This window comes from Balaenoptera ricei, chromosome 13, assembly GCF_028023285.1.
Source record: "Balaenoptera ricei isolate mBalRic1 chromosome 13, mBalRic1.hap2, whole genome shotgun sequence".
Lineage (NCBI taxonomy): Eukaryota > Metazoa > Chordata > Mammalia > Artiodactyla > Balaenopteridae > Balaenoptera > Balaenoptera ricei.
The window spans coordinates 77,007,478-77,024,528 of NC_082651.1; the positions used below are offsets into that span (position 1 = coordinate 77,007,478).

At 35.7% G+C, this 17,051-nt stretch overlaps 1 protein-coding gene across 3 annotated transcripts in view; it reads right to left on the reverse strand.

Annotated features, from left to right (window-relative positions):
- Positions 1 to 17,051, reverse strand: part of BIRC6 (baculoviral IAP repeat containing 6) — a 249,518-nt gene that overhangs the window by 175,789 nt on the left and 56,678 nt on the right. For 2 of the 3 annotated variants that reach the window (XM_059943629.1, XM_059943628.1), the window contains exons 10-15: positions 11,594 to 12,988; positions 6,637 to 6,786; positions 4,112 to 4,337; positions 2,119 to 2,279; positions 962 to 1,093; positions 348 to 479 (exon numbers count right to left, since the gene is read on the reverse strand). In XM_059943629.1, coding sequence (XP_059799612.1) covers positions 348 to 479; positions 962 to 1,093; positions 2,119 to 2,279; positions 4,112 to 4,337; positions 6,637 to 6,786; positions 11,594 to 12,988 — 2,196 coding nt within the window. The remainder of the gene's footprint in view (positions 1 to 347; positions 480 to 961; positions 1,094 to 2,118; positions 2,280 to 4,111; positions 4,338 to 6,636; positions 6,787 to 11,593; positions 12,989 to 17,051) is intronic. The other variant, XM_059943630.1, reaches the window with a different exon arrangement.

A 17,051-nucleotide genomic window follows, 5' to 3' on the forward strand; every position in this document is an offset into this window, starting at 1 on the left:
CTGAAGACACAGGACTTTAAACTGATGGAAAAGGCAAACATGCCAGACCATGATGTCTGGTTATTTGAAGAATTCTGTATGTCATGCTAAGTCATCCTACATTCATCTTCTTTATGCTTTTTTAAAAAGCAGTGAGACCTTCAAGACACAGAAGGTAGGATCTGAAGTTTCACATAACAATAATCACTTATGAGAGGAAATTACCTCAGCTACCAGGAAACTGATGGAATCACTAATGAAAAGTCCCCCAAAAAACAATACCTTACTTTTCTGAAATCAGTTTTTTCTAATCAACTTTTACAATTGTGAGATTATTTATTCTGCTTTTGTAAAATATGTTACTTCACCTTTAACAAGTTTGGGGCTTGTTAACGTCAACATCCCAGCATGCCCTGATAGATCAAGGCCACTAGCAAGCCATACTGGCCCACACAGAATGTCTTCTTTGTGATCTTCTAAAAACGGACATAATCTAAGACCTAAAAAGAAAAATACACATTTTTCTTTTAAATTAGCTTATAATTTAAAATGTAATATTTAATAAGCAAATATCCATCCCATTTACATGTAACAGCACCACACAAAATTCCATATTTGAATGTGTTCAAAAAAGAATTCACTATCATGCTAAGAAACTATAATCAATTATCTGATATATTATGTTGCTTTTCCACTCCCATATTATTTACATTCACCTTGATTAAAAAAAAAATTATAGAACCATGACATGATTTCAAATCTCAAGATATTTAAAAACAAGAATGCAAGTATTAGTGCAGCTGTGTTCACAAAGATGAGCTGAAAGTTAAAGCATACTGCCAAAGCAGAATTATAGGTTATTTTTAACTGTGTTCTTAAAACCATGTTTTTGCAAGCCATAAGGAAATCTTTGCCCAACATGATGCATTTGGATCACTACTCCTTTTACTGTCATGGACAACAGCTCTATAATTTAACTCACACTGTGATTCCTCTACATCCATGTGCTGCATTTCTTCATTCAAATCAACCAGGGACGGTTTCCCATTTTGTTCCACTTCAATGTTAAGAGCTGGAGACAAAGGAAAGGTGATCTGCCTATCTACTGCTGTTTCTAGAGGATAAAAATATTAGTAAACTTAATTTTGCTTAATATCAATGATTTATGTGCCTAAAATTCTAAAATTCTTTGTTAACCTGGGAACTGCAGTGATTTTTATCACAGATGCTAAAATGGTTGTTAGGAGAAGAAGAAAATTAGATTCAATTGTTTCATACACTCTTCTCTCTTTTAATGGTGGATATTCACCTGAAGAAATAATCTGCTGGCAACTAAACTAAGAATTCTTACCCTAGGCTACACAATACCGCACATGTAGACTTTTGAAAATACCAACACCTAAGTCCTATCCCAATTACATCAGAGTCTGTCATGATTCAAAATAATACACACACACACAAAAACACACATATGTATACAAACACACATATATATACAAACACATACATACATATTTGTAAAATAGGAAATTTTTCAGGTTTCAATATTTTTACCCCTGGTGTGAAGTAGCCATTTTACTCTTAAATTATCCCCAGTTTTTTAAATTATCCTATTAAGAAGAAAACACTGAGAAATAACATCTAGTTTCCAATATGCCAAGTATGTACAATCTATTTTAATAACTCAATATATCAAATTCAGAACTTGTAAGAAAGATAAAGATGAATATATATCTGGCATTACATTCTGGGTTTTACTAATAACCTTAAAAGAATATGTGACTCCATAACAAAGCTCTTTTCCCAATGAAGTCTCCTCTTAGGAAGAGAAATGCGTAAGTCTAGTAATGCTAAAAGTGAAACTAACTCACAAAGGAACTAACTGCATTTCCCAAGAACCATAATTAAACTACTCAAGTTTATGCAAGTCTGAACAACAGTGAGTTACTGAAAAGCTCTTAAATGTTCTCTGGATTAACTTTTCTAAATAGAGCCACAGAAAGTAAAGAAGGAAAATAGCACAGGGGTCGGGGGGGCAAGGAGGGACGTCAAACCTAGACAGCCAAGTTGAAAATTCGTTTTTTTAAGAAACCAACTACAAGATAAAATCTTCAAATGTAAAATTTAATCCATTCTTACCATTGACTTTCCCTAAGCCTGGAGCTTTATTTTTCAGTAGTGTCACTTGTATCTGTGGAATATTCGTGATGTTTGAGTTCAAAACAAATTTGAAGTCCACATGTCCAACCATACAAGCTTTAGGCAGAACCAATTCAAAAACGTGTTCATCCCAGCTGTTGCTGTCAAGTAAGGGAGAAAATAATAAATAATGCGAAAATCTTTCTTCAGCCCTAACCATCTTACCACTAATATCACCTTTCGTACTCTGATTTGCTGCCTCCAACAAAACTTAGTGCTTCTCAATCGGATCAGGAGAGAAGATAAGCAGTTCTATTGAGAAAGATTAAACTTAGGGCAATGAATAATCTTACCTTAGGAGTCTCTACCTGTCTTGGGAACTGTACATTCCAAAAAGCCCTTGTTCCTCTAAGTGTGAGCTACTGTGTATCAGAATTGTGTGCAGATTCATGGGCCCCACCCTGAATCTAAGAGTGGGGTCACAGGAATTTGTATTTTAAAATAAGAACTTTTTGTATATCTTATACATGTCCATTCTCTGATTTTAAATTCTACATATATGCTGAAAAATGAAACTCCACTAAATTCCAGATTCATATCCAAATGCCTACCAGGTATCTCAAACTTATCATAAATAAACCCAAATTACTTGATAACCAACTTCAATTATCAGTAAAAAGAAATTCCATTTTTCAGTTAGATCAATCCAAAACATTAGAGTCATCCTTAACTATTCTCACTCACACCAGATGCTCAGTACATTAGCATACACTATTCCTTCTACCTCCAAACTACATGTGACCACTCTTCTCACTTCCTCCATCAACTATCATCATGGTCCAAGTTACCATCAACACCACCATAATTACCTGAATTACCACAATAGCAATCAAGTTAGAATCCTTGCTTCTATCACTTCCCCCCAATACACACACCACAACCACTCTAATCTACTATCAGCACAGTAGTCTTAATGTATCCTTCTAATATATAAATTATATCGCATCATTTCTATATTCAAAACCATCTAACATCTTCCCATCTCACTCAACATAAAAGTCTCACTATGGACTATAAAGATGGTCATGATCTGGCTACCAACTATTTCCTTTGATCTCACCTCCTGCCACTCTCCTCCATGTTCACTGCACTCCAATAGTAGTGTCCTTGCTCTTCCTAAAATTCATAAAACATACTTCTCAGGGTCTCTGTACTTGCTATTGTCTCCAAATTAATGTCTTCATGGAGGCCTTTCTGAGGGCCCTTATATAAAAAATATTACACATATTTTCTCTCCTTCTCTCACTCTCACACACATGTACACACCTAACAACTATTCTATCACCATACTGTTTTAACATGTTTCAGAGCTTTTATGACTATATGACATAGTAGATATCTGCTACTGTCTGTCTATCCCCACCAGAATGTAAATTCCATGAAAGCCATATTATTAGTGCCTTCAAAAGTACCTGCACAATTGGGAGATTGGGATTGACAAATACACACTACTATATATAAAATAGATAACTAATAAGAACCCACTGCATAGCACAGGGAACTCTACTCAGTACTCTGTAATGGTCTGAATGGAAAAGAATCTAAAAAAAGAGTGGATATATGTATATGTATAACTGATTTACTTTGCTGTATACCTGAAACTAACACAACATTGTAAATCAACTATACGCCAATAAAAATATTTAAAAAAAACAGAAAAAAGGAAAACTCATATTAAAAAAAAAAGTACCTACACAAACATTTAAATATTTAGTCACACAATCCACAAATTTATTTAACAAACTAACCGCAATGATGGATTACTCTTAGCGTTTTATCCTACAACTAAGAATATAGGAATTTCTAAAATTAAGGTGACAAATGAAAGAAACAAAGCTGTTAATATGCAAAAGTTAAGAGAAAGAGTATCATATATAATAATTCTATGTTGTCTCTAACAAATATAGAAGATGAACTTGGAAGAACGTTTTACCTGTCAGTCTGTAGTTTCCAAGTTCTAGTATGCTGAGCAGCATCTCCATGATGCTGCTGATGCAAGTGCTGAGGATGCCTCCTTTGCTGCTGTTCTTGCTGAACTTCTACCCAGCACGGAGGAACAGTAGCTGAAAACCGTGGAGTCAAAGTCTCAAAGCGAGTTAGCTCCACTAGAGACGTCAAGATGTCAAGGGTAAATGGCTGGTCCACCAATAAATCAACTCCTTAACAATAGTGAATGTAGAATTTGAAATAGATTTTAAAAAAAGAAGTTTTAATCCATGTTTTTTGTCTAGTCAATTACAACATTCACCAAATAGCCTCAAAGTTATTAATAACATAGGCTCAGATACCTATATACAACTAAAGTAACTAGCCCTGACTACATAACTAGCATTAAGAAAAATCCATCTTGAATATTTTAAATTATAGAAAGGGTACTTATTGGAGAAACCTAAACTCAACCTGTTAGAAGAGCCCTGACTGAGCTTTAATGAGCACCAGGTTAACAAGGGCAACAGAAGTAGTGGTGCTGAAATGCAAGCCTGACTTACATCAGATCAATAATTAACTTTTATACTTTGTTATTTACAAAACAAAATGCTAAACATCTGCAAGCACATAATATCTGCCCCTTTTTACTCTATTAAAAAGTAATTTTTAAGGAGTCAAAGCTATACTGACGGCAAACAAATACTTACAAACCAAAAGCTTAAACAGCATTTTTTCCACTTCTGGGGTAGTTAAGAATACCTTGTATACATACCAGTATTATAAGAGTAACAACCTGCTTCAGAGAGATTAGTTTGCTTTTACAAATATATGTATTCACATCTGTGAAATGCCTAACATAGGACAAAGCTGAAAAACTGTTGTTCTTATTCCAATTAACAAAAATAACTTTAAAAAAAGACTAAAATATGAAATCTGGTAAGTTTAGAATAGTTTCACAAAGAAAGTCTACACTGCATTCTATAAAATTATTACAAGTGTACTTCAAATTACATTTTTCCTCAAAGCTTAGAGCTTTTAAAAATCTGACTGAAACTGTATTAAATGTTGTTTGTAAACATTAACAGCATATCAATGCTCCTTCTTTATTTATTTCTTTATAATCTAATCCATCTTTACTAAATAGTATTTTTATGGAATTTATATGAAAACTCTTATTACACCAATACCCTATAAAATATGAAAACATTCAATATGTTAGCTTTTTAAACCAACTTGTGTAGTTAATCAAGACAATCAAGTCTAATTATACATAGCAAGAGACATGAGTCACTTTATCTCAACCAGAGGATAATCTTGCCTCCCCAAGGCCATTTGGTTGAGAATAATTGTGTGTGCTACAGGAATCAAGTAGGTAGAAGCCAGAGATACTGCTAATACAGCACAGGACAGCCCTCCCACAACGAAGAATTAGTCCGAAACGTCAATAGTGCTGAGAATGAGAAACCCTGTCTTATGGTAGTAAAGACTGCTATATATTATACAAGTAATCACTAAAATTAAGATATATTATACTAGTAATCACTAGAAGTTTCCCTTTGGTGCAAAGAAGAATGATCAAATGCACAAATGTAAGTATTCATGAAGAACAAATACCAACTTCATGTATTATTTGTTTGGAATACATTTGAGTTTAAACATATTTTTTCTTTAAAGATTCATTAAATTTCTTTTAAATGCTAGGTTTGGGGAATAAAATGTGGTAAGTGCTAAGAATAAAACATAACAGCACAATGGAAGTACAAAAGAACTGTGGTATAGGGAAAGGATAAGGAAAGAGAGCTTAGTGTAACATATGAAGAGCTTGAAACTGAATACACTTAAGAAATCATGAAAAGTTTCCTATAACTGGAGGTTGAGAAAACGACTAGAGTTATTAGCCCACAGAGCAAGTAAAGATTTTTAAGCAGGAGTAACAATGCTAACATTACTTCTTTTGAAAAACAAGTTCTGGAGGGCAGTAGAGAAGATGGATTAGGAGAAAAGGCAAAAACAACAAACAAAACCAAACCTATCTAAAGGTTCACAATGGGGCAATGAGAGTCTGAATATATCTCCCTTGGGAAAGAATATTTTTTCAGCATTTTTATTCCAGTAGTAATATTAGTAATATTAGCCATTTCACTCACTTTACACTTACTTAATGAACTCTTCTCTTTTTCATATGCTTTGTTGCTCCCTAACCAGACCGAAAGCTCCTTAACGACCAAAATAATGTTTTTACCTCTTAGGTGACTTCACCAAAACTGGTCAACCTACCACAGGTTGAGAACCATTTCTTATTTTAATGTTTACAACATTTTCCAACTACTGAAAAAATAATGATAAACAATATACAAAAACAAGCCTGGCAAGAGAATGTCAACAAGGAAATGAACTCTCTCAAAGAAACCAAAAATTGACTATAAAAAATGAAATAATGTTTAAGATTATATATGAAAGATTCAGAAAACTTTGAACATCACAAGAATTTGCATTTTTAAGAATCATTTTAAAAAGTTAATACCATACCTGAAATGCCAGGACTTGAAGGATTTGATAAAGGTTTGGAACCTTCTGGAGACGGTTCTATTCCTTTAGAAAGAGATCCATCCACTAGTATGTCAGCTTCATCAATATCATCACAGGTTCCTCCAATTTGGAGAAAATGAAGCTCACCACCTACAGGGTAGTAAAATTCCATCAACGTAGGTACATGAAAAATAGGTAAACAGACAAGTGCATACTACTTAGTTAAGAAACTTAATTTATTTTAATATCACTCAAAAGGCAAAAAAAGAGGGCTACCAAAGTGACATATCTCTAAGAATTCAGAAACCAAACTGTCAAGGAAAATTAAATTTAATGATGAAAATGGCAAATACATAAACATATGTAAAAACAGTTATTTATCTAGTACTTACATGTGTAAGACACTATTTTAAATGCTTAATTCATTTAGTCTTCACAAATAACCTTAAAGTAGGGAGTATAATTGTGGCCACTTTACAGATGAGGAAACTGATGCACTAGCTATACTGGAATCCACAGCCCAACCTCTTAATCACAGCAGTAACAAAACTGAACAAAGATTCTTAATTTTTTGAAGCATTCACAATAAAATGAAATCAAATCAAATTTCTATTTTTCATATTTCTATCACAGAAAAGAAAATGGAAAACGGGCTTAGCAAATATTTAAGACCAAAAAAAAAAAAAAAAACCAAGAATATTTGGAGATTCGCTTCCAGCGTGACAGAATAATAAGGAAGACAAAAATCTTATTCCTGAAAAGCATCTATAAAGTTGGACAAAACTGTAATTTAAACAGAGCGGGTCAAACGTTGAAAACCAGCAGATATGCTACTACTGCCACAGGGGATTCACTGATTTGGAAAGCTTGTCTGCTTAAAGTGGCTCAGTGGCGAAAAGAAGGCCCATCTACTCTACTGTCTGAAGTCAGAATCCTGTGTAGGGCAAGCAAAACACTAGAAATAACGGGAGATTAACAAAGAATTACAGGAAGTGAGAGAAACATAGGGGGCTTGGTAAACATTCCACATATCCCACATTGATCAGAGGTTGCAAATATGTGCAGCAAAGACCAGATGGGGTCCAAGCCATCAACACGTTCTCAGTCAACCAAGTCCCCATGCCTATGCAGAAAAGACCTGAAAGGGCACAAGAGAAAATAAAAATAAAGAAAATAACAGCCAGGGCACACATGAACACAACCTTACCAGTAAAGGTGTTTCGTCACAACCAATTATCAAAATCATTGGCTGAATACTAAACTATGTGGACAGAGAGGCAACAAATAAGAAACAAGTCTTAAAAATAAAAACCAGAGGGTTTCCCTGGTGGCACAGTGGTGAAGAATCCGCCTGCCAATGCAGGGGACACGGATTCGAGCCCTGGTGCGGGAAGATCCCACATGCCACGGAGCAACTAAGCCCATGCACCACAACTACTGAGCCTGCGCTCTAGAGCCTGTGAGCCACAACTACTGAGCCCGCATGCTACAACTACTGAAGCCCGTGCACGTAGAGCCCGTGCTCCGCAACAAGAGAAGCCACCGCAATGAGAAGCCCACACACAGCAACTAAGAGTAGCCCCCGTTCACCACAACTAGAGAAAGCCCGCACGCAGCAAGAAAGACCCAACACAGCCAAAAATAAATACGTAAAATAAATAAATTTTTAAAAATAAATAAATAAATAAAAACCAGAGGGGGAAAAAAATGAAAGAAACATCAGTGGCTGCTCACTGCAGAAGAAACAGATTTCACAGATTTAGTCCAGGTGGGTTACCAAATAACCAATGCAACAACCACCTCCAGAGAGGGGTAAATCATAGTCCAGAGTTTCTACAACATTATTTAAAATGTCTAGTATTAAATTAAAAATTATAAAACACGTGAAGAGTGACGCATGCTCAAGAAAAACAAAATGAGAAATATCTCTGAGCGCCCATATTTAGATTTAGCAGACAAATACTTCAAAGAAGCTATTGTAAATATTTTATAGAATAAAAGGAAACCAGGTATAGAGAATGAGAAGAACGAACAGTGAAAATAACTCAACAAATAAATAATCTCAACAAAGAAACAAATTATTTTAAAAGAACAAAAGGGAAATCCTAGAGTTGAAAAGTATCTAAAATGAAAAAGTTCACTAGAGACTCGATGCAGATTTGAGATGACAGTAGAAGGAATCAGTGAAATAAAAACAGATCAATAGTTGTATGTTATATATGGAAGTTGTTATGAGTAAATCCTAAGAGTTCTCATCAAAAAATAATAATAATAGGGAATTCCCTGGTGGTCCAGTGGTTAGGGCTCCACGCTTCCACTGCATGGGGCACAGGTTCGATCCCTGGTCGGGGAAGTAAGATCCCACATGCCGTGTGGTGTGGCAAAAAAAATAATAAATTTAACTTATAACATTAATTGTAGATTTTTATCAAAAGACTCAATGTTTCTCCATGAGAAAGACTCTTATGCTATTTGAATATACTCATAAGACACAGTCAAATCCATTTGATTTACAGTCTACAGTGCTTTTCAAAAATCTACTTTATGGACTGTCATACACACATTTTAAAACATCAACTTTTCTGTCCTCTTTATTGTTATTAATCTCATCTTTTCAAATGCATCTTGATCAGTCAACCCTTAAAGAACTGGGGGATAATTTTTGTTTGTTTGTTTTTTGTTTTTTTAATTTTATTTATTTATTTATTTATTTATGGCTGCGTTGGGTCTTCATTTCTGTGCGAGGGCTTTCTCCAGTTGTGGCAAGCGGGGGCCACTCTTCATCGCGGTGCGTGGGCCTCTCACTATCGCGGCCTCTCTTGTTGCGGAGCACAGGCTCCAGACGCGCAGGCTCAGTAATTGTGGCTCACGGGCCTAGTTGCTCCGCGGCATGTGGGATCTTCCCAGACCAGGGCTCGAACCCGTGTCCCCTGCATTGGCAGGCAGATTCTCAACCACTGTGCCACCAGAGAAGCCCCGGGGATAATTTTTAAAGTGGTTAACTTCTCAGGCTTTCTCTTGTCCTTCAATTCATCTAAATAAATTCTATCACATGAGATCACTTCCTAGAAATTTTCATTGTCCAAACTCCATGAAAACATTAATCTATTTCATAGCTTAAATACTATTTCTCCTCTGAATTGCCAAAAGCTATCTCATCAAATAAATCAAATAATTAAACTCTGATTGCATTTGTGGAAACTACTAGTATCTTATGAATATGTGCCCTGGGACCAGGTAACTCAGGTTCCAAACCCAGCTCCACTTCTGGATGGCCTACAGCAAATTATATTGTTTTCATTTTTTAAATCTTTCAGATTAAAATATTCCAAAAAATTCAATGTATGGGTGTTCTGCTTTTATTACATTCTGGCAGTTTAATGTAGTTTAAGCACTCTGATGACAGACTGCCCAGGTCTGAACGCTGACTCTGTCATTTATTAGCTCTGTGACTTAGGCAAGTTACTTAACCTCTTTCCCTCGGTTTCCTTATCTGTAAAATGGAGACAGTAACAGTACGTAACTCATAAAGTTGGTGTGATGACTAAACAAATTAACAGAGTTGTAAAACTCTCACAGAAATGAACTGGCATATACATGATTAATAAGCTCAAATTATCCTTGACACCCCATAGTATTTTAATGGTTTTTCTGAAAGTTCTATTATTCTAAAGTTATTCTACACTGCTCATTTTTTAAAATAATCTAGTTGGATTTTGATGTTATTTGAAGATTTTTTTTCCCCCTTGTTATTTCACTAGATGTGTTTCAAAGAAGGCAATCCACACCACTACGTCCACCATTATCCTTCTTAGCCAAACTCTTAAAATCTTTTTAAAGAGAGGAAAAATTCAGGTTAATTCCTACCAGAACCACAAATGAGATGCATAACTCTTCCCAAACCCAATTCCTCTGCCAAGCGTTGGTAATAGTTACTCAGGCTTCAAATATTTCCTGGCCCTAAATTCCTACTAAACAATCAATAGGACTATTCATTTTGCCTGATAGTGTCAGTAACTCCTTAGTAACACTATCTGTTACTCTGTATGCAGCCTCAAATGTGGCAAAACTGATGCACTATCAGCAAAAGGTTAGCAGTAAATAAGACAAGAAAAACTTATTTGGCAAAACTAATAATTATTTACTAAATACTTTTATTTCAGAAGGAAATAAGGACATGTATTTGTGCCAGAAACTTTACATACATTATTTCATTTAATTCTATCAAGCCTGCAAATAGGCTGCCTTGTCCTAGTTTATATATAAAGAAACAAAGGTTTACTGAGTTTAAAGTAACTTGTCCAAAGCCACAAATTTGAGCAGATGCAGAGTCGGGACTCACAGAAACAACAGCAGGTTATTTTCTTGAGGTTAAAGCAGAGAAGATACTTTCTGAGAGACTTATTAACTTATTTAAATTAGAATCCTTGGGGCTTCCCTGGTGGCGCAGTGGTTGAGAATCTGCCTGCTAATGCAGGGGACACGGGTTCGCGCCCTGGTCTGGGAAGATCCCACATGCCACGGAGCAACTGGGCCCGTGAGCCACAACTACTGAGCCTGCGCGTCTGGAGCCTGTGCTCCGCAACAAAAGAGGCCACAATAGTGAGAGGCCCGCGCACCGCGATGAAGAGTAGCCCCCGCTCGCCGCAACTAGAGAAAGCCCTCGCACAGAAACGAAGACCCAACATAGTAATCAACCAATCAATAAATAAATCTTTAAAAAAAAAAAAAAAAAAAAAAAAAAAAAAAAAAAAAATTAGAATCCTTACCTAGGGCAGTAGAAAAAAGTTTTAAAAACAGTTAAAACAGTAGAAAGATTTACCACTTCATTACAAAAGAAATAAATTTCTCTCCATCTATATGGATCTAAAATTCATGCTAAGTATGCACATAAATGAATGCCATATACATTGATTTTATAAGATTTGTAGAAGAACCAAACCAATCAATAGCTTACCTTTGGTGCATGCACACAGCCTGTCTGTGCCCGAGCAGTAAATGACAGAAACAAATGTGTCTTGTTCCTCAGTGCCCTCCTTTTTAGGAGGTTCCACTTTGGCCAAAATTTCAAAGTTTGAAAGATCTAATATTTTTACATATCCTCCCTGAGTGGTTATTACCAGGTGTCCAAGAGTAGAAATATCAGACTTTTTCTCTCTCTCAATGCCATTCTTTGAGGTTAACTGCATTTCCTCAGCAGGTTCCTCATAGTCATCCTCTCGATTATCCAATATATCTGGTGGAAGCAAAATGAGCGAGGTAATTGTGTCCTGGGGATCTTTGATATGTTGGATTTTTATTGGCTCCTCTTCTAAAGTCACTATCCGAGTGGCATAATTCATTTTATAAAGTATTAAATATCCACCACTAACATTCCTCTGCTCGGGTTGAATTATCAAAGGAGTCTGTACATCTGCTGGTGATTCGTGTTGGATTATACTAATATTTGCACCATTCACTACAGCAAGATTTGATTCCAGCTCACCTTTCCGTCTATTACATAGTGCAGAGTTTAACTTATTTAAATTATTCAAGGCCTCTACTTGATTTATTGCACTCAAGGATTCAACAGGGCATGTCCGCAGTCCTACTAATAAATGAATTCCATCAGCACAAGGAGTTATTGAGTCTATACAAAGATTCTCCTCCTCCGCAAACTTTGGCAGCCTCAAACACTGAACCAAAGTCCCAGGCTTGGGAAACACAGAGTTCCACTTCTCAGAATCTGGAGAGGTAAGGCTGGCTGCTGCATCTGCGAATTGCTGAATGTAAGTCACAGGAGGATCCTGCAACAACAACTGCTCCTGACTATCCAGCTCCATTTCAATAATCTGGGGAACTGTAAAGCCATCATCATGCAAACTTTTACTCATTATATTGTTCATCTGTGAAAAGATTTTTCCTGCTTTCTCATCAGATTCCTTGATGCTATAAAGAAGCAAAATGGGTAAAGTCCTTCTTACCAGAGGAAAATTTAATTCTGAATTAGTGCAGGATTCATTGTCAGTTGACCCTTGTTCTGATATACTTTCACCCTGAGTTCTGCTTAAACCATCCAGTGACCTGTGAGAATTACTACTAATGGGTGAGGTAGCAGGAGATTTATATGTTAATAAACCTCCAGCTAATAAACATGGAAAGGGAATGTTGTGTTGTTCCTGGTGCTTTTCCTTTGTCTTTTCACTCTTAGAGTTGGTTAAGCAAGGATTTGCCCCAAGTTCTTCAAGATCCTTAACAGTATCTTCAAGCACATTTGCAACAATCTCCCACTGAAGTTTTTCTGGCTGCTGGAGGATGCTGAGTGCTGTTATATCAAGGCTCACATCCATGGCTTCCTTCTGTGATGCATGCCCTTTGAAAAGGAACAATATTCGTTACAAATGGCCTTGTGAAGATAAATCAAAATCTGTAGTATACCATTTTCATTAATTTTCTTTTTTTTTTTAACTCATCCAGTTGGTGCATTTTAATTACACTAGTGGAAGAATTTAAGACCTTTTAAAGGAAATTTAATCAAACCTGAGATGAATCTACTCAGAAAAACCACAGAGGTATTAAAGAGTTCCAAAAATCATTTTAAATTCAGAATATATTCTCCTGGCAATCTGTGAGCAAAATCCTTTTTTTTTTTTTAAAAAAAAAAAAAGGAGAAAAAAAGGGTTAAAGAACGAAGACATTATTAGTATCAAAATAAAAGATTTCTGTCCTTCAACTCTAAACCAAAAATACACTCAATACTATGCATCTGTCATTTATGCACTTTGAAGAATATCCATGAAACATTACTGTAATCTCAGTTCATCACCTCTCTCCCACCCCACCATGCTAATTATCAGTTGACTGTCATAGTATGCAATTTAATTCTAACCTCAGCTCAGAAAAAAATAACTAGAAAAAAAAGTTCCCAAAATTTGTCATTTTAAGTGAAATAAGTGTCTTCTGTATTATCCTCTCATTTTTAGTTCATTTCAAGTCAACTACATTACATTACCCTTACTGACCTTTTGTCTACCGTGTGATCTTCAAGCTGTCCCCTTACAAATAGTATAAAGGTCATTCCTCAGTCTCAATGCTCCAAAAATACCATCTCTCTCAACACAAAACCCTGAAGTAGATGTCAGTCAACCTCTAAACCAGGTATAATCTCTTGATACTGAATGCAAAGTTTCAACCAATCTGTTTTTTTCCTCAATAGCACAAACTATCAGGCAACAACATTATTAGCAATAATAATGTAAAGGTCACTCTATGTAACTTGTGGAAATACCAAAAAAACTGGAATTGGTTTTACAATTTTAGATTAAGAAGAACATAGAAGAGTAAGGAAATAAGTATAAAATAACTCAAGGTGATTGCATGGAGGTTTGAAAGTTACCCAAGTACAGGAATGAGCAACAGAGATTCATGGAACATCCAACACTTGAGATACACTGAAAGCTCCGTTTACACCATTTTTGTTAACGATTTCATAAGCAATATCTTCAAAATGCTCACGGACAGCTTCATCTAGACTTCCCATTTTCTGAGCATAAACTTCTCATTTCACACAATGTCACTATTATCATCTAAAACTAAATCCATTTCTAGCAAAGCAGAAAAAACTTTAGTTATAAACTTAATTTAATTGTACTAATGAAGCTTTTAACCACTCATTTGACTATATTCACATGCAGCCTTTATATTGCCATGCAATATTTACTTTACGAATTTACTCATTTAGATATGAGGTTGAAATTTGAAACATCATTTTGAGTGAGATTTTTGTAACATGCAATACACTGTAGTAAATCTTGAGGATGCTAACTATCTATTGGACTAAATTGAAACTTACTTAACTGATTTTTTTTTCAGTTATGGCAGGAAATTGCCAAGAAAAAGCTATTTTAGTCTATGTACATATTAAAACAAAGTAAATTAACCATAAGTTACATATATTAACACACATTTAAGACAATATTCAAAAGACATGTGAGATGAGATTATCCGTTAAAAAAGAAAATATAACAAGTGGCATTACTACTCTGTTTCTTCCCAACTATTTAATCGATGTCTAGGAAACAGCGTATGCAGTACATTCTCCTCAGAAGACTGACAAAGCACGACCACTGTCAAATACTGCAGTAAGGAAAACTGTTATCTTTACTTGTCTCAGAACTTCTTAAAACTGTTGGACCACAGAATAAATTTTTACAGAACATACCTACAAATATCCTGCAGTATAATATTCTTCAGATAATCATATTGGGAAACCCTTCTCTATTCTGCTTACTTACGTAGTGTCAACCCACAGTTCTGCCAGCCAAACTTCCAGAGGTTTACATTAGGCATTTTCCTAAAACCATCAAATTTCAATTTGAACTGTTCTTCAATCTCTTGCCAAACATTCTTCTCCTTCTACACAAGAAGGTATGTACCCTTAATTCTGATATATGACCCAAAGAGCAAACTTTTCTCTCTGACATCATCTACTTACAGAAGTCATAACCTTCAACTAAAAAACAGATAAAAGTCTCTTAGTCTCCACTCACATTTTTGAAATTAAGAAATATATTCTACAATTTTTCAGACCATATCATTCAATTTGACGGGAAGAACTTGGAGTTAGTAAATTTAAGTTTTGAAATAGCATCTATGACTTATTTTAGATACTTCAGGAAGAATACATCTCCCATTAATATCACAAGCCTCCAAAATTCACCAATAGTCTCTCAATATAAAAGAATTAGCTTAGAAGATACATATTTTACTATAAATGAATGAACTACTTACATAACCTCAAATGAGGCAATTAAAAATTCTGAAGTGGAAGGATTTTTTTCTCTTACCATGGTTACCTTTTTTTTTTTTTTTTACTTTTGGGTTTATTTATTTATTTATTTATGGCTGTGTTGGGTCTTCATTTCTGTGCGAGGGCTTCCTCTAGTTGCGGCAAGTGGGGGCCACTCTTCATCGCGGTGCACGGGCCTCTAATTATAGCGGCCTCTCTTGTTGCAGAGCACAGGCTCCAGACACGCAGGCTCAGTAATTGTGGCTCACGGGCCTAGTTGCTCTGTGGCATGTGGGATCTTCCCAGACCAGGGCTCGAACCCGTGTCCCCTGCATTGGCAGGCAGACTCTCAACCACTGCGCCACCAGGGAAGCCCATGGTTACCTTTTAATACTACATAAGGACACCACTCCCAACCCTGGATGAGGTATCATAAAAAGAGTCAACAAAAATATATGGTAAGTGGGAAGTGAAGTAAACAGGACTACAGAATCTAAAGGAAGTGTGAAAGATCAAACAGGCATAGATGAAAAAGATAAAGGTAGAAAAGGGATAAGGAAATAGATCAATATATAAGTACTATAATTACAAAAATACCTACTGAGATCCTTAGACCCAGAGGAAAGAGCTAGGCCACAGCATACAAAGGAAAGGATAATAGCTAGAATCAAAAAAATTAAGAGCAGAAAAAGGAAAATTTAGTTCAAATACTTCACTTGACAAAGGAAAAACTGAAGCCCAGAGTTTAAGTGACTTGACAAGACCAAAGACTTATTTTGCAAAAGAGTTCAAGCTCTAACCAGATCTCCAGATAACCAGTGACCAATGTATTATTCTTCATCAGATTTTTCAAAATGTAATAGTAGCCCTTTCTTTTGCAAAGGGATAACAAAGTGGAAAAAGAGCACTCTTCATTAGACTAAATTTTTTTAATGTAATCAATTATTTTTCCTAGCGCTAATTACACATTTGTATATTATTCGGGGCAGTTTCCTACATTTTTCTTGATTTTTTTCATTGCTAAGAACTGCCTTAAAAGACAAATGAGGGTTAACCCAAAAATCAGTGCAGTATTCTGTCTGGTGGCTTTAAAAAGATTTTACAGCAAATTAGAATTGAGAGCACCTGCTACTCTATACTAACTTTAGACACAAAACTTTTAACAACTGAACTATACAAAACCAAGTCTCCCCTAAAGAGATGTAATAAGTCATATATGTCCTTATTTCATGACGTTTGACATTAGAAAATAGCCAGAATTTAATAATGGTCACTTCTTTAAAATAGTGGCTACTTCCCAGGTAATCTGTTTACGTATTTTTATCTTAATCAATTCCCAAAATTTTTAAAAACAGATGTTAATATCACTATTTTATATATTAGGAAGGGCAATCAGACTATAATAAGTGACAGGGTTGGGCTTCCCTGGTGGCACAGTGGTTAAGAATCCGTCTGCCGAGGCAGGGGACACAGGTTCATGCCCTGGTCCAGGAAGATCCCACATGGCGCAGAGCAACTAAGCCTGTGCGCCACACCTACTGAGCCTGTGCTCTAGAACCCGCAAGCCACAACTACTGAAGCCCATGCGCCTAGAGCCCATGCTCCACAAGAGAAGCCACCTCAATGAGAAGCCCACGCACCGCAACTA